General features: G+C 38.9%; 1 protein-coding gene across 1 annotated transcript in view; it reads left to right on the top strand.

Moving 5' to 3' along the window:
• LOC109936206 (centlein-like) overlaps nt 1–18,534 on the top strand; it is a 211,266-nt gene extending 192,732 nt beyond the window's left edge. Inside the window, exon 10 of the mRNA XM_048595425.1 lies at nt 18,291–18,534. Within this exon, the coding sequence (XP_048451382.1) occupies nt 18,291–18,392 (102 nt within the window). The 3' untranslated portion in view covers nt 18,393–18,534. The remainder of the gene's footprint in view (nt 1–18,290) is intronic.
• Nucleotides 18,535–19,092: the final 558 nt, after the last annotated feature.

The following is a 19,092-nucleotide window of genomic DNA, read 5'->3' as shown; positions in this document are numbered from 1 at the left end:
TCTAACTCCAACTGACTATGACCTGGGAACTGTTCTTCAAAAGCTCCTGAAATATTTTAAGTGACCTATTGAAAACCACCCCACTTGCCAGGTAGAACTAAATGAGACAATCAGCAATGGAACTCAAATATTGCATCTGCCCTCAAAATTGTCTGTTCCCAAATATTTCAGTATTTACCACATGCTTGCATCCAATAAAAAGAGAATTTCGTCTTATTTGATACTTTAAAGTTGAACATTGATCTGCTTTTAATTGCTTTTTTTTGGTGAATTTTACTTTTCCTAAAATATTTCATGCTTATTGCAATCAGATGTAGCCAACAAAATTTTAACTTAGCATTCTGACAGCGATGTATTCCCTGAAATGTTAGTCAATCTTTGCTTTTTCAAATGCTGACAGATTTATTGTGTATTTCTAGCATTTTCCTCAGCAGTTTCATCAGTTTTGTGGTCATTTCATAAACTTTAGCTTATGAAATGACTGTCAAACCATTTGAAATGAGAAAACAGTCTGTGGATTTGTAAATCACTGAGATAGCAAGAACTGCAGATGCCGGAGTCAGAGATGACAAAGATAACAAAGAAAATTTTCTGAAGAAGGGTCCCAACCTGAAACGTCAGCTTTCCTGTTCCTCTGATGCTGCCTGGCCTGCTGTGGTTCCTCCAACTCCACACTGTGTTATCTGTGGATTTGTACTGTTTAGCCCTCTTGTCATTGTTTGCAGAGAGATATTAATGATGATTAAAAATAAACTTTACTGTTTGCTTTGCAGTAATGCTGTGCCACCTGACATCATGGCTAGTTCTATTTTAAGGATTTATTTTACAAACATATAATCAGGAAATTTTGCAAGAATTTGATACACACATCTTAAAGACAAATACCAATACAGACAAAATATCATGGACCCTTATTTCTTTAACACAAGAATCTCTACCACATGATGCCTTACCCAGGGGAATTAGAAATATTCTGGAAATTGAAAATGAAGAAAACATGATCACATATACCTGTAAAACTTAAACCTGTGATCTCTTCCAACAAATTCATTTCAAAAGCATTGTGAAGCTTTTCACCATATTCATTGAATTAGCAAGATCCTTTCAATTTCTTTATTTTCATTCCTGAATGTTATTCTAGTCCTAGTGGTTAATGATATTCGATGCTATATGATAGTTAGGTTAAAATATGCAAGTTAATTTTGTTTACACATTGCTTTTACTGCAGTAATAGTAAATGTTTTCAATTATTTAATGTAAGAGACATTTGTTTATGCTGTTTCTTGCAAAGAGTAAAGTTCAGTGAATGGAGTTCAGTCAGCAGCAAATATAATACAGAGGTTTAATTTAGTGACTGGAGTGACCTGTATGAGCTTAGAATCAATAGATGAGAAATTCCATCAGAAACAATTAAACGAAACATCTTGCATTTTTATTTTTGAAAATTAGTGATAATCCTGTATTTGTGAATACCATATTTTTTAAAAGATTGAGGTTAGCATAAGTATTATATACCTGGCTTTATTAGGTTTTTCTACAAATGTAGTCCCAACACTTAACTGGAATTTATAGATTAATTATTCATAAATATTAAAGCACTAAATTCTTGCTGACATTTTTACAGTAACACTTTGTTGAGAATAGAAAATCTTGGAAACCGTTTTCTTGCTTTTTAAAATTAAACAGAATTTATCGATTAAGAAAATTTCACTAGAGATTTTGGAATGAATTTGGAAAACTGATACATTCTTTCGAAAACCATGTGAAGCTCCCTTGTGATATTGCGAGGGTTTAGAAAAGGACGGGTCTTTCTACGTGTCGCGCGTATATCCCAATTATGATTAATTAGGTTGATTTTTTTAAACTAGCACTATTTTTAAAACGTATTAAGTAAACCCTGGGAATCCTATCAGCCATAATGGTCCAATGTACAAATAATTATAACTTATTAGCAATATCAGGAACTTTAAATGTATTTTAACTTTTTTCTAAACTATATATTGAAGATTGTGTTAATTTATACTTTGTTCAAAATGTATTCCAGTGATTAAATTATTTCAGTGGAATAAAGATAAAGCTGTACTAATCAAATTTCCAAATGTTTTAGCAGAGCAGAAATCAGAACTTAAAAATATCAGTTACTGGCTTTATGTGGAACTCATCAGACATTGGCATTTAGCCAAACAATTCACCCTGTGCCCTTATTCAGCAAGCACTGAACAACATTCAGGCTTGGATGACTAAGTGATCTAGGCTTTGACCAGTTACAACAAGTTAGGGTCTAACCATCTCCCCTTGACATTCAATGGCATTATCCCCATGACTGAATTCTCCAGCCTCAATACCCTGGAGTTACCATTGACCAGAAAATTAGAGGCTAGCAGCTGGATTTTCATGGAGCTGTGCAGACTGCAAAAACCTTTAAACATGGTGAGCAAGTCCAGGAAGACCCACTGCTGTTTCAAGCAAACTCCATTTTGCTGTTGGGGGAAGGAGGAGGGGCTTAATGGACATAAGAGTGTAAACCTGAACTCAGAAAAATCATTTCAACTTAGTGCTGACTTCAAACAGACCCCATCTCGGCTGTTGCTAGGGCCTTAACTTGCAGTGTGGGAGATACAAATTCATGGAGCTGATACAAATGATGTTGAAGGGCTGATAAGGTCTCTTTAACCGTTGTGATCTGAAGTTTTTATAAATCATCTTCTCTTTAAATTGTAAAAAGAAAACTGGCTACAGCTGGAAGTGATTGTTTTTTAAATCTTCTGGATTGTTTTGATTGATAGCCCAACAAATGTAGTATCTGAGGTTATAGACTTGCTCGCCAAGCTGGCTTGTTTTTGTTCAGACGTTTCGTCACCATGCTAGGTGACATCATCAGCGGAGCCTCCAATGAAGCGATGTTATTCTATTCCGCTTGGAATTTATTCTGTCAGTACTGACATTACAGTATACTTTCCAAGTGAAGCAGAATAACATCCCTTCATCGGCGGCTCCACTGATGATGTCACATAGCATGGTAACAAAACGTCTGAACGAGAACAAGCCAGCTCAGCGAGCAAGTCAACAACCTCACCCACAACCCAAGCTACAGATCTTTGTCAAAACTTTAGATGTAGTATCTGTTTGAGCAGTTTCAAGAGTTCTTTGCTGACATTTTCCTAAGGGCTATTCATGGTGAATGGATAGCTGAGTTTCCACATCTACAATAATCTCAGCAGAATGCTTTGCATTTTCATTTGGATTGACAGTTTAAGTAGATTATTAAAGGATTGGCAAAGATACATTTGTTTATTATAAGACATTAACCAATTGAAACTTAAAAATTTTAATACTTTCGTGATTTTTTTTCCATTCTTCTTGTATTTTCCCACCTTTCTTGTCATTGCTGATGCTGCACCAGTGAGGGGAATGTTCTGCCCGTTGTGTAGACTGGGAAAGAAATTTTTTTTAGAACTTGCAGAAAAAGCAAGTACTTTTAAAAAAGTATTTGTTGCATGTGGGCAATGATGGGAAAGTTAATATTTATTGCATACTCCTAAATGTCTCTGAAGAGGGTGGCTATAAGCTACCATCTTGAACCACTGAAGTCAGTTTGGTGTAGGTGTACTCTCAGTTGCTGGCAGGTGGTGAGTTCCAGATTTTGATCCAGTAACTGTGAAAGAATGCAAAATAGCTTCAAGTCAGACTATCAGGAAGGATCTTGCAAATGGTAGTGTTATTTTTATCACTTCTAAATAGCGGGAGCAATATTAGACTTTTAGAAACTTGTTTTTATTATTTTGCATGGTTACTTGGGTCTATCCATGGTGTATACTGGGTGAGCTGACACGGTGGGAGTACTGTGTGGGTGGAGGCATGAGATAATACTCAGTTGTCATAGGGGCATGAATGAGAATGGGCATGAGATGGCAAACAAGTTAAGAGGGAGCATGTGAAGGAGGAATAAGCTGGTATTGAGTTGGCATGGAGGATATTATAAACAATGGAGGGTGCGTTAGGAGGGTGAGGGCTAGAGGGTCAAAAATCTTCTAAAACATTTGGACCAAGTTCCTGAAAGCTTGGAAGAAAATATGGCTGCATGAGAAAAGAGGTATTGCTATAATTGTGTCAAACCTTGGTGAGACTGCACCTGGTCTATTGTGTTCAGTTTTACCTAAAGAAAAATGTACTTGCCATAGAATGAGTGTGACAAATGTTCCCTGGGATGGTTGGATTGTCCATTGAGGAAACTGAACCTAACTTCTCCCGAGTTTAGAAGAATGAGAGGTGATATAATTGAGGTATACTGAATTTGTCTAGGGCTCAACAGGATGTTTCCTATGGCTAGGGCACTTAGAATCAGAGGACACAATCTCAAAATAGAGATAGGCCATTTAGGACTGAGATGAAGAAGAACCTCTTCACTAAGAGGGTGCTAAATCTTTGGAATTCACTACCCCAAAGGGCTATGGAGATCCTGGCATTGAGTATATTCAAGAGAGAGAACAAAAGATTTTTAGATTTTCAAGCTATCAATGAATCTTATGATGTTGGCATTGAGATATAAGATTACCTAGAAGTGATAGAAGGGTGGAGCATGTTTTATTAGCCAAATGGCCTACTCCTCATCTTTCCTAAGTTCCTATGGAACACTACCATTTGCAAATTCCCTCTTGCTAGCCTAACTTGAAATAATGGTGCATTCCTTTGCGGTCACTGGATCAAAATCCTGGAGCTCGCAACCTGTCAACATGGATCAGTACCTACACCACGTGGACTTCAGAGGTTCAAGTTGGCAGCTTACCACCACCTTCTTTTGAGATATTTAGGGGTATGCAATAAATGTTGACCTCTCTATCATTACCCATATGCCATGAACAATTCTTTTTGGTTACTTTTCTGCACATTCTAGAAAATGTCCTTTCCCAGTTTAAACAGCAGGCAGAACTTTTCCCTCCCTGCTGTAGAATAAGCGGTGGGAAAATACAGCCATAATGAAAATAATCAACCACCAGAAAATTTTTTCCCTAAAGCCGTAATAGCAATGTCAGATTCTCTCATTGAATGGCCACTACCTTATTTCAATGTATTCTCATCTCATTAAAGACCCAGCTCACCTTGTTTATATGCCATTTCCAATGTAAGAATCCAGACAGCGCAAATTCTTGACATGGCTGCAGCTCACCATATGCGTGGCTTCAGCCACCATGCAAGTGCTTCTCTGTGACAGTGTCACCGCACCTCCATGACCATCATTCATTTCGATGCTTCATCTACACGAGTTGGTGTTGGCAAACCATCAGCTTCACTACATCATTATGCCTGCTTTTTGACCAACTCACATAATACTTCAGCCCTTTAGCACTACTTTGGAATTCAAGGACTCCTTTAGCTTACATGCGTCTGCCAGGTTGCTTTGTTCTTACAGCTGTTAGTTTGCCTTTTAGCGCACATTCACTTTATTGCATTAGTGGATGATGCCAAACACTTGTGGGTCACTTTGCTTTTCAAGTGCATGAGTCTTTTGTATTTTGTTACAGACTGCCAGCCTCTGCAGCTTGCATTTCTTTTTAGAGCAGAGAGCAAAGCAGGCGGCTTATGATGGTGGACAGTCAAGGAATTGATATGTTGTTACGTGACACCATGCACGTCATACCTGTAATAGGTGTGGCAAGCACTGTTTTCTTTCCACAGGTGCTGCCAGACCTGCTGCGTTTCTCCAGCAATTTCTGTTTTTGTTTGATTTGCTTTTCTCATTGTCTTAAGACAATACCTCTTTAAAAGTGCCGTCCTGAAGATGGAAGCTGATATTTACGAGGATGCAGATCTGATGGTATAATGGGCTTGTGATTTCATCTTGTTTTGTCCCTTTTAAAAGGCTAATTGATTTCACTGGATAAATTTAGTTTCCAACAGTGACCCAAATGTGTCTTCACGATTTACAAAGTTTGCATGAGAAAATGCCAAAGTGGCCTCACAAAGCAGCTTCTGTTGAACTTTCAGGATATTCTTAAAAGAACTCTTTCTAAATTCCTTTTTCTTTCCAAAAGTTTAGAAACAGAATATTGTCACCAACGGACAAGATGTCATGAGTGCTTTCCTTGTGCCCCTTCTGACATGGCTGTTTGGCATTATTTGTGGTACTTGGTCAAATAAGTTTAACATATTCTGTAGAAGGAAATAATACGTGAGCAACTCAGCTTCAAGCATTACATCCTAATGAGGAATCAGATGAGAAAAAGAGCTTCTTTATCTATTGCGGGCAGTGCAGGCACACAGTAAACATTCAGAATCGCGAAGTGTAGGAGAGTGAGTAAATATTCTTTAACCTTCCAGTGAAAGTAGCATCTATGATGCATTGGAACATCAGTGTAATATTCCCTTGCACAAAGCCACACAGCTAGCAATGCTACAAAGCAATATGTGCATTTGACCAAATCACTCTGTCTTTGTGGAAGAAAATATTAACGGTAAAATTTAAACTTCTCAGAATCAATACATTATAAATATACTTAGTGAACGTTGAAATGCTGCCATTTGTTCCATGCCTGTTAAGGAAAGAACCCTAGATAAAAATATCTTTCCTTTAGTCCTAATGAAGAATCTTATATACTTTCAGCATAGGAGGAGGCCACATGTTATTTGTGACAACTGAAGACAGCTGTTTAGCCTTATCTACTTTTCACCTCTTGATCCATAGCTCTGCACGCAACAGCATTTCAAGTGCATATTCAAGAATGTTTTAAATATGATGAGGGTTCCTGTCTCTATCACCCTTGCCACATTGATTTTCAAAAGTCAGGGCCCTCTCATTGTAGAATATTTTAACAAGGACCAGAACACCTGTTTGCTGGGAGCACAACGTAATGAAAGCTATTGCATCACCAAAAACTGATGCCAGCAGCAATCAAGAATGCGATAAAATATATTGCAATGTGATACACTAAAAAGAAAACTTTTTTCTCCCCCCTCCCCGCCTACACACCTGCCTCTTGATGGGTGTGACTGCCCTTCCACCACCACGAACATGAACCCCCACCCCGTAACTCAGTAAGTGTGACATTTCTGTTAGCCTCTCTACCCTCCACCACCAAGCACCCTAGGTGTAGCACTGGATAGCTCCTCCCCATCCAGTGATATGAATAGTTTCTCCATCCCCACACCACCCTCTCCCACGCACTCATTTAATGAGTGCAATATTGGCTACCCTCCACTGTCCCATTCAGTCAGTAAGCAGCACCACAGAACAAGAAACAGAAGTACTTGTGCATTTTCTGGCTTCTTAATCAAAATCAATCTGAATGGACATTCTACCCTTTAATGTTTTTGTCCCTAAATGAGAAAATAAATGGGACGTTGCTACTCGTTGAACCCCAGCCTGAGACAAAATTATTCCATGTGCCCCTCTTGCTACTCTGCCTTCCTCCTGTTTCCCTCCCATCTTGTTTGCCCCATCCCCTTCTCTGCACTACTCCCCATTACCTTCTCCCATTCTCTGTCTGTTTCACTCCTCTTCTTATGAATTTATAGAGATGTCACTTATAGGAGAATACTGTTGAATAAATGATAGTCCCATCTGCCAGGCTGTTGGTGAGCTTTATACTCTGGATCCATACAGCATTTGTGAGTTGCAATGTTAGCAACTACACAGCAATTAAATCTTCTCAAATGAAATATATTTCCTGTTTTAAAATAACTTGATGAGATTACCTAAATTCTTTGGCCATAGAGAAAAAATGTTGCAATAATACAACAGATCTCCTGAATTTACTGCATTTTCACATTTTATGGTCAGCTACCGCAATCCCAATGCAGCCTACTCCTTTTGTTCATACACACACACACACACACACACACACACAGCTATCTTTACAAGGGCAACTTCTTTTGAATTAAAAGCAAATCAAAGATATTTTCCTCAGGGCATTTTGATTTCAAGCATTGCATAATTTTCATGATCAATTAAAAGAAAACCAGAATAATATGATAGCCTTCTCGCAGCTGTTGTTCTACTTAACCAGTCAATGATAATTGCAAACAGTGTCAAGAATATAAATATAAATAGCACAACTTGTGTGGGGAAAAAAAAGTCTTGTTAACACATTATTTTCAGGAACAAAGAACAAATTACTGTAATGTGGATGTGCCCTGGAGACGGCAGTAACATACTTTATTGATCTGGCAAGTAAGGATGAATAGCACTTGAAAGATGAAGTGTTATTGCAAATCATGCCATTAAGAAGATGATTAAATCAGGAATAGTTCAATAAGACATGTACAATTGCCCAGCAGTGGACTTATTTTTGTTCACTTTTTATTGTTATTTTTTGGACTCTGTCACTCGGACTATGTCAAGGTTATGTTATCATTCGTTACTGCACTAATGCCTTCTGCTAGGAAGTGATGAGTATTATTTGTGGACTGATATGGGAGACTAAGCAGGTATATAGCAATTGTGGTCATGTTAATGATGAGCATGGGACTTAATGAAATTCATTTCTCCATCTATAAGTCGTTAGCAGGAGTGACTGTTCTGAAAGGTATTAGAAATGGAACGTAACCCCAAGACAGAATGTCATGTGGAATTAGTCACATTGTCATCTATAATGTGGAACTTCTGCTTTCTGGTGTTATTTACTTAGGACTGTCGCCCTCTGGAGGTGATTTAACAAATAGAATTTTGACTTCATATTTTAATTTCTAGTTTAATCTGAATGAATTTCTGTAAATGTTACATTTGACTTTTGATTTTATTTTCAAGTTTAAGGAAAAATTTCATTGGTTTACGAGAGTTGATTTTTCCTTTTATATGGTAGAGTTATGGAAGTCAAAATGTTTTGAAGGTTGAAGGGGTGACTTAATTGAGGTTTTTAAATTAAGAAAAGATTTAATACGGTAGATACAGAGACACTATTACCCTTGGTCAAGGAATCCAGAGCAAGGGACACAATCTTACAAGTGAAGCTAGCCCATTTGGCAGTGAAATTGGGATACACGTTTTCATACAAAGGACAATGAAAAAATAGTGTACTATCCTCCAGTGGTCTGTGGTTCTGGGAACAGGATTTTTGTTTGGATGACAAGGTTTTCTACACTATCATCAGGTTATTTTTTGAGGAGCTGAGTGGTTTCCTCTTGACCCTATATTGCTAACTTGTCAAAAACAAAACTCATTCTTTATGCTCAGGTTTTGTGCTTTATGTGTGCATATCGAGAGTTTTACTATATCAGTTGGAGATGGAAGCTAAGATTTTCCAGTTATTTGCCACTATACTAGAATCTTGATCCACATTCCACATATTTATTGAAAACAGCAAATCCACGTTGAGGTCAGTGCATCGTTTGTTCATGTAGAGTCATGCAGCACAGAAACTGATCCTTCGGCCCAACTCGTCCACGCTGACTAGATTTCCTAAACTGAACCAGCCCCATTTGCCAGCATTTGGCCCATATCCCTTTAAACCTTTCCTCTCCATGTACCTGTCCAAATGTCTTTTAAATGTCATAATTGTACCCACTTCTACGTTTCCTCTAGCAGTTTGTTCCATATATGCACTACACTGTGAAAATGTTGCCCCTCAAATTCCTTTTAAATTTTTTCCCTCTCACCTTAAACCTAAGACCTCTAGTTTTGGACTGCCCTACCCTGGGAAAAGGACCTTAGCTATCCACCTTATCTGTGCCCCCTCATGATTTTATAAATGTCTATAAGGTCACCTCTCGGCCTTCTAAGCTCCAGGAAAATAAATCCCAGCCCAGCCAGCCTCTCCTTATAACTCAAACGTTTCAGTCTTAGTAACGTGCTTGTAAACCTTCTGCACACCATTTCCAGTTTAATAACATCCTTCCCGTACTGTAGATCATAAGGCAAATGCTCGTCTGTAAATTCATAAAACATCAGTTCAGACATTTAAGTGATAAATTTTGGCATTACAGCATTTTTCCCATTTGAATGTTTATTGAGACAATAACATTAAGGAATAACTTTGTTTTCCTTTGCTGGATATGTGTTATCCCAGTTTCTGATTACTTTTCTCTTCCATTCACCAGGCCTTGATATGTTCTAGTTGCAGTAGATTAATAGTTCAGGAAAGTAGAATAAATTTTCTTCCTGATAAATAAGTTTTAAAGTTGTTGAAGCTTGTAGTGTTTCAAAGAACATGAAGTTACTTTAATACTTTGTGACAATACAGACACTCGCCAAAGCCAACTCATCAACTAGAAGGCATAAGTCAGGAGAGTAATGAAATACACTCTACTTGATTGTAGTAAATCCTCTTACTTACTTACTTGAGGGACAGTGTACTTATATTGGAGCCCATTGGGAGGAGGTTCACTGGATTGATTCCCGAGATGAGGGGTTGAAAAAGAAATCATCTAGACTGGCTCAACATTTATCAATTAGAAAATGGCTGCCTGAGTGAAGTCCTAATTAAATACCTGAAAGTTTTTTAGGACGGTCCAGAGACTATCTAAGGAGCCAAGGTCGCCTTGCATGTTGATCAGGAAACATTCAATGATTCTGCAAGTCCTGCCCAATACCATTTGCCTTAGTGGCAAAAGTAGAGGCAGATATCAGGAGGCTGTAAAGTGAAGGAATCATCAAATCAGTGCAGTTTGTAAAGCCTGAGAGGTCAGTTTGCCTTTGTGGAGTTTTTAAACAAACGGTAAACTACTTCTCGCAGCTGGATAAATACCCAATCCCTCGCGATTCATGTGCAAAGCTGGCAGGGGGAGCTGTCCTTCACGAAGCTGGACATGAGCCATTTATACTTGCAATTGCGGTTAGATGAGGATTCCCAGAAGTATGCTCAAATTAATACACATCAGGGTTTTTAACAATATGTGAGAGCACCATTTAGGGTATTGTCAGCCTGTGCAATTTTTTGCCGGACAATTGTGAACATTTTTCAAGGTCTATCCCAGATCACCATTTAACTAGACAATGTGTTAAAAGCAGGGAAGACTAATAAGGGGCACTTTGAGAACTTAGACATAGGCCTTGGACATTTCTCCCAGGTGGGCATATGCCTTACAAGGGAAAAATTGTGTGTTCCAGGCACCCCAAGTGATCTACATGGGCTACAGAGTTGACAAGAATGGGTTACACCCATTGGAAGATAAAATGAGGGCAATCATAGGCTCCCACATCTGAACCGGAGCTTGTGTCTTTCCTTGGGCTGATGAATTATTACAGATTTACAGAATTCTTACAGAATTCATACGTAACCTGGCCTTCATCCTGGCACCTTTGCATTACCTTTTAAAAAAGGGTGAGCCTTTGAAATGGTCGTGTTGCCAAGCCATAGTTTTCAGGGAAGTGAAGAAACAGCTATTATCCTCTAAGGTGTTGGCACGCTATGATCCCAAGCTAGATCTGGTATTGTTATGCGATGCCTCCCTGTACAGCATTGAGTTAGTATAACCTCATAGGTGACCCAATGGAGAGGAATGCCTAACAGCATATGCATCCAGGAGTTCGGCTGATGCAGAGTGTAAATATGCCCAGATAGAGAAGTAAGCTTTGGTGGTCATATTTGGAGTCAGGAAGTTCCACCAACACCTTTATGGACATAAATTTGTAATAATAACGAACCACACACCCTTGTTAGGTCTACTTAAAGCGGATAAGGTAGTGCTGCCCATAGCTTCAGACCAAATTCAGCAGTGGGCTCTCATACTAAGTGTGTATAATTACAAGTTGGAACATGATTCGGGAGGCCAAGCAGCAAATGCGGATGCATTGAGTTGCCTCTTGCTGTAAGATACAGCAATTGTGGTACCGCCACTGAAGGAGTCCATAATGGTTTTAAATTTTCTGGACACACTTCCAGTCACAGCTGATAACATCAGACCTTGGACACAGAATGACCTGGTCCTGGCAAAACTGAAACAGCTGGTGGGGATGGGGGAAGCCAGAGGGCAAACAGAATTAAAACCTTTTTGAACCCAGCAAGACCAGATCCCAGTAGAGGATAGCATATTATTACTGGGAGCAAGAGTAATTGTCCTGAGCAAAGATCGCCACTAGATGCTGGCTGAACTCCACTAGGGTAATCCGGGAGTTTTCAAAATTAAGATGTTGGCGACGAGTTATGTCCGGAGATCAAGATTGGATACAGACATAACTGCGTTGATGGGGCAGTGCTCATTGTGCCAACCAGGACAAAAATTACTGCCAGTAGCGCCCCCACATTCATGGGAATGGCTGGATAAACCCTGGACTGGGTTACACCGCATATACAGGTCTTTTCATGGGGCTCAATGTTCTTAGTTATTGTGGACGCCCACCAAAAGTGCTGGATGTGCACAGAGTTCATTCGTCAAACATGGGGATGACGATAGAAAAACTGCGCACATCTTTTACAATACATGGACACCCAGAAGTGTTGGTCACAGTTAATGGGCCATCAATTACCAGCAGGGAATTTTGAGTTTTTCCTAAGCTAGAATTCAACATATAAGGACAGCTCCATACCATCTATCATCACTGGTCTGGCAGAAAGAGCAGTCCAAACTTTGAAGCCAGGCTTAAAGAAACAGCCTAGACCTTCACTAGATACCAAACTGTCCTGGTTCCTATTTGATTATAGGACCACCCCTCATGCAACTACGGGGATAGCTCCACCAAAGTTGCTAATGGTGAGAAGACTCCAAACCAGGTTAAATCTGATCATGCCGGACCTGGGAAGATGGCTGAAATGGCATCAGGAACACCAATGTCGGACACAAGACTCCACTAAGCAAGAGAGACAGTTTACTTCGGGGGATGAAGTTTGGTGTAGGAATGGCCCTGCATGGGTAAGATGCGATGCGACGTCATGTCATATAAAGTTCGGGTAGCTCCTGAACAAGCACTTGGACAATTTAACAGCTACAAACCCTCAAACAACGCAGGAGCAAAACCTGTCCGGCTCCTCGACAGCCCTTCCAACTATTCCAGAACCCGTGGGTTCTCCTTCTCTGTCAAGCATTGAAGATACCTTGGAATCTGCGATGGACGCGATAGATCTCGCTGCCTCAATGCCTTTGCTGCCTGAAGAAGAAAATGAATTTCTTCTGAGGCCTTTGGGTCCAAGAGGCGAGCTACTGTGTTTTACACACTGCCCATAATAGAGGCAGAGTTGGAGGAACCTGACCCAATGCTAAAATGCCCCAGGAGGAGCTACAAAAAAAAAAGAAACAGCCAATGTCCTTAGACTCAGACGGGGAAGGTTGTGGTAATTGTAACAAGGTAAACCCGTTTAACATCATAGAATATGAGTTCCCTGATTGGGACTGTTAATGTGGTCCAGTCGGGGAGCCCTGGCTGGCAGGGAGGTGTCAGACATCCTGTTCACTCTCAGAGCAGTCTCTGAGAGAGCTGGATCAGCATCATGGATCTCCATGTGTAAATAAAGGGTGACTTAGTGATGGGATACCAGCCTCCGTGGAGTTATTTCAGCAGCATTGCTGGGTAAAAAGGAAACTTGCATATTAGTGCGGAAATACATCAGCTCCGGTGAAGTGGAATCTGTATGAATAAAGCTTAGAGACCTGAAGAGGTAGACAATGCTAGTGGAGGTTGTGTTTTGATCCCCAAACTGTAGTGATAACGTTGTGGAAGGCATTAAACAGGAAATTACAAATGCAAACAATAAAAGTACAGCTGTAATTATGGGCTACTTTAATCTACATATAATTGGGCAAATTAAATCCGTAACAATGCCTTAGAGGTGGATTTCCTGAAGTGTGTACGTGATGGTTTTCTGGATCAGTATGTTGAGGAACCATCTAGAGAACAGGCATCCTAGACTGTGATAAAATGAGAAAGGAATAATTGACAGTCTAGTTGCATGAGACCCTTTGAAGAAGGGTGACCTTTATATGATAGAATTCTTCATTAAGTTTGAACAACATTGTTTATTCTGAGACTATGTTCCTAAATCTAATTAAGTTAAACTACAATGGAATGAAGCACAGGCTGGCTATGATAAATTGGGGAATGTTAATTAAAGGGATAGGCAATGGCATACATTTAAAGAGGAATAGAGGAACTGCATCAACTATGGCCCAACCAAGGTTAACAAGAGAAATTGAGGATTGTACTAGATCCAAGGAAGAGGCATATAAATTGGTCAAAAAATGAGTAGACTTGAGGATTGGTAGCAGTTTAGATTCAGCAAAGGAGGACAAAGAGATTAATTAAGGGGGAAAATAGAGTATGAGAGTAATCTGGCGAGGAACATGCAAGCTGATTATAAAAGCTTATGTCAGTATTTGGAGACAAAAAGATCAGTGAAGACAAATGTAGCTCCCTTACAGCCAGAAACAGGAGAAGTTATCATTGGGAACAAAAAGATGGCAGACCAATTAAACACATATTTTGGTTCAGTCTTCACAAAGAAGGATACAAATAATGCACAGAAATGTTGGGGAACACCAGCTCTAGTGAGAGGGAAGAACTGAATGAGATCAGTATTAGTAGGGAAATGGTGTTGGGGCAATTGATGGCATTAAAGCCCAATAAATCCATTGATAAATCCGCTGTGTCCAATAATCTAAATCCCAGCGTACTTAAGGAAGTGACCCTAGAAATAGTGGATGCATTGGAGGTCATCTTTCAAAGTTTTATAGACTGGATTGGGAGATGGGGGGTTTACTTTCAGAAGGTTTTGTTAAGGTACCTCATGAGATATTAACATGTAGAATTAAAGCACATGAGATTTGGGGGTAGTCTACTGACATGGAGAGAGAACTCATTGGCAGACAGGAAAAAAAGAGTAGAAATAAACGGGTGTTTTTCTGAGTGGCAGGCAGTGACTAGTGGGGTATCACAGGGAGCAGTGCTTGGACCCAAGCTATTCAAAATATATATTAAAGTTTTGGATGAAAGAACTAAATGTAGTATCTCCAGATCTGCAGATGACACAGAGCTGGGTGAGGTGGTGAGCTATGAGGAGATGACACAGATGTTTCAGTGTGATTTGGACAAGTAAGTGGACAAATGTTTGGTCGACGAAGTATAATGTGGATAAATGTGAGGTTATCCACTTTGGGAGCAAAAACAAGAAGGCAGCTTATTGTCTGAATGGCAATAGATTGGGAAGAGGTGTAACAAGACCTCGGTGTTCTTGTACCCAATTGCCAAAACTAAGTACGCAGGTGCAACAGGCAGTAAAGAAAGCAAATGGTGTGTTGGCCTTCATAGTGAGAGAATTCAAGTACAAGAGTAGGGATGTATTGCTGCAATGGTACAGGGCCTTGGTGAAACCACACCTGGAATATTGTGTGCTGTTTTGGTCTTCTTATCTGAAGAAGGATGTTCTGGCAATGAAGGGAGCGCTGTAAAGCTTTACAAGACAGATTCCTGGGATGGCAAGCCTGATGAATGATGTGAGACCAGTTCGGTTATTGTTATTCACTAAAATTTAAAAGACTGAGGGAGGATTTCATAGACAGGGCAAATACAGGAAGGATGTTCCTGATGACCTGGGAGTCCAGAACCAAGGTTCCAGTCTGAGGATGCAGGCTAGGTCATTTAGGACTGAGATGAGGAGAAATCCCTTCACCCAGAGAGTGGTAAGCCTGTGGTATTCTCTGCCACAGAAAGCAGTTAAGGCCAAAACATTGAATGTTTTCAAGAAAGAGTTAGATATAGTTCCTTAAGGCTAAAGGAATCAAAGGGGTGAAAACGGGAATGGGATACTGAGTGGAATGATCATATTGAATGGCGGTGCATGCCTGAAGGGCCAAATGGCCTACACCTGCTCCTATTTTCTATATTTCTATGTGTTGGTCTTCTTATTTAACGAACGATATACATGCATTGGAAACAGTTCAAAGGACGTTTGAAACAAAAGCAGAAATTGCTGGAGAAACTCAACAGGTCTCATAGCATCTATGGAGAAAGCAGAGAAAATGTTTCAGGTCCAATGACCCTATTGAATTCTGAAGAAGAGTCACTGGAGCAAAAGCATTAACTCTGCTTTTTCTCCACAGATGCTGTTACAGCTGCTGATTTTCTCCAGCAACTTCTGCTTTTGTTTCAGATTTCCAGCATCTGCAGTTTTTTTGCTATTTTTGGTTGGTAACATTCCTGCTAATTCTCTTCCCTCCTGCGTAGGCTTCTGAGATCCATGTGTGGCAGCAACTTCCGAAACTGGAAGTCAATGCTATAAGCTATGCTAGCACGCTGATCACCATGCATGGACCCAAAGAACAACTTGCAGGGAACATTGGTTGTATTATGAGCAAAGAATGAGCAGGTTATGCCTATATCTGCTGGAGTTTAGAAGAGTAAGAGATTATTTGATTGAAACACGGGTCTTGACAGTGTTGATATGGGAAGGATATTTCCTCTTGAGGAAGAATTTGGAGCTGGGGCCACTATTTCAATGTAGGAGCCACCCATTTAAGATAGAGATGAGAAAACTTTTCTTTCTCACAGAGGTTTGTAGTCTTTAGAACTCAAAAGGAGGTGGAAGCAATTTTTTGTTTTTTTTTATTCAGGGGCAGATCTTGATTTTTTTTTTCTGAAGAAGGGTCTAGGCCCGAAATGTCAGCCTTCCTGCTCCTCTGATGCTGCTTGGCCTGCTGTATTCATCCAGCTGTACACCTTGTTATCGCAGATCTTTCTTGATGAGCAAGGGAAGGTTAAAAGATATTGGCGGCAGGCAGGAATATGAAGTAATCAAATTATACATTACTTCATTGAATGTCGTAGCAGGCCATCGTTGTCAAGTGGCCCACTCCTACTCATAATTTCTGCATTTGTATGCACATACTTTGTCTGGCCTATATCTGACTCCAGACCATTAGCACTGTGGTTGACATTTAGGAATGGGCATCAAATGCCTAGCCTTGTCAGTGACACCATATTCCATGAAAGAGTCATGAAAAGTGGTCTGTCCCAATTTCAGGATCAACATTTTTCAGGTGCACTTGAGTTTCAAAACTTTAGTCTGCAAAATTGGTCTTGGTATTCCCCAGAACAGGATGCATCCTCAATGAAGAATGCCACATCCTGTTAAAGGGGAAACTTTGAAATATTTTCCCAATGTAAAGAAGTTTGAAATACTAAGAGAATTATTAATCTTATTCAACTCCAACAGGATGACCCACTGATATAGGAAGCATGGCTTTTACTTTATATCATTCTGCGATGATGAGCTGCATTGATTGCATTAAGCAAATCAGATCATAACTTTTGCTTTCTATGTTTACTTTTTGTGAAATAAATCAACTGAGTGATTTCTGGTGAATCATAGCCAAGTCAAAAAATGTTGACAGCATATGTGAATATGGATAATGGCACTTCCATTATGTAAAACTTTATGTGGAACAGAATTCAGATTTGTTGTCACACAATTATTACTTGCTGGTAAAATTAATGTAGGATGATTTCTGTGGCGCCGTTATTTTATTTGATTAAATTTTATAATTCTTGGAAGTGTTGGAATGCTTATGCAATTGAGACCACTTTTTAAAAAGTAATTAGGTAGAGCATTTAGATAATTTGCAAAGAGTTATTGTTGCAGCATTTAAAATATACTGAGAGCCAGCCATAGAAATGAAGTATGCCTTAGTGGCCGACAAGTATCTTCAATAGCTGACTTACTGAAAACACTTGGGAACTAAAATCCTTCAGGAACTTTGTAAAAGATAATATGGTTGTTGAGATTTACGTAATTGCAATATAGGCTAATTTGGGACAGAAAGTACAATTCTACGTTTTGCATTGTGTTTCTCCTGATGGAAAACAGAATGTTAGCAATGTTGATGGTCGTGGTAGTTGTAAAATGTAATGAAATGTATAAAGTTCTTGGTGAGCTTGATAAGACTGATGTGAATGAGCTGTTATCCCCTGTGGGAGACTCATGGACCAGAAGCATAATCTCAGACTCGGGAATTGCCAGTTTACAACAGTAATGTGGAAGAACTTTTTCTCTCTCAAAGGGTAGTGAAATCTGTGGAATTCTTTATCACTGAGGGCTGTTGAGGCTGGGCAGTTAAGTATATTCAAGGCTGAGATAGGTTTTTAATCAGTAATCGAATCAAAAATTACAGTGAAAAGACAGGAATATGGAGTTGAGGATTATCAGATCAACAAATATCTAATTGAATAGCGGCACAGATCAATGGGCAGAATAGCCGTCTTCTGCTCCAATATCTTATGGTCTTACTTAAAGTGTTGTCGCTTTGCACTTCAGTTATTGTCTAATTATTATCCTGAGACAGACTATTGCATTTGATTGAATTAAGTGGGAAATTGAATTAAGTGAATTTGCAAAATCTGTTGCTCTAATGCATTCTCTTTATTTTTTCAGCTTCCCCGTGCTTCAAGTTTACTGGAAGCAATGCTGGAAAAGATAGTGGAGAAAGAGAAACTAGCAGAAGAATATGCCTTGCTCTCAAAAGAAGCAAGCTGAAAGCCTTATGTAATTCCACCTGAGGCAGCTACGTTACAAACAAAACCAAATCCCATTGTGTAATTAAAACACACATAGGCTTTGTAATGTTCTACATTATTTTAGCATTTGATTCTACAAAATAAACAGAAAGAAATTGAAACATTTTTCATTAGACCTTGTGTTGTTTCTAATAAAAAGCATATCATATAATAAACTACATAATAAGACACAATCATTCACATCCCCAAATCAAAACTGAAATAATTTATCAGATTTTTCATCAGTAGTAAATATACAATAGTCATTAGGAGTACAGAACTTGAGTATTGTTTTTATTCAACAGTTATCCAATATGCAAAACATTTAGTAATTTTTCTGATCAGTCTTCCAAATATATTGTTTAATTTATGCTGCTTAGAATTTAGTAAAGAACCAAAGAAATTAATTTGTTCAATAAATGTGTTTTTACTTAAATATTTATGAATATCGCTTTTACTTATAAATCAAATCAAGGTGTGGTTAATAAATATTTTACGATAGATTTTAATTATACTTAAACTTTATTCAGTGCTATTATGCACATTTCACAAGACTTGCTCAGGATTTCATCAAAATAAATTATTTTGCTTCTCATTTTGTTCCACAAAACAGGTTTACTATGCTTTGCAATTTTTAATAAAGTTTCGAATAGCATCCTTTCTGCCTTTTCTGATCAATT

The sequence above is a fragment of the Rhincodon typus genome, chromosome 3 (genome assembly GCF_021869965.1).
Source record: "Rhincodon typus isolate 14 chromosome 3, sRhiTyp1.1, whole genome shotgun sequence".
Classification (NCBI taxonomy): domain Eukaryota; kingdom Metazoa; phylum Chordata; class Chondrichthyes; order Orectolobiformes; family Rhincodontidae; genus Rhincodon; species Rhincodon typus.
Note: the sequence above shows the minus strand (reverse complement) of the source record. Positions and strands in the feature narration are given on the sequence as shown.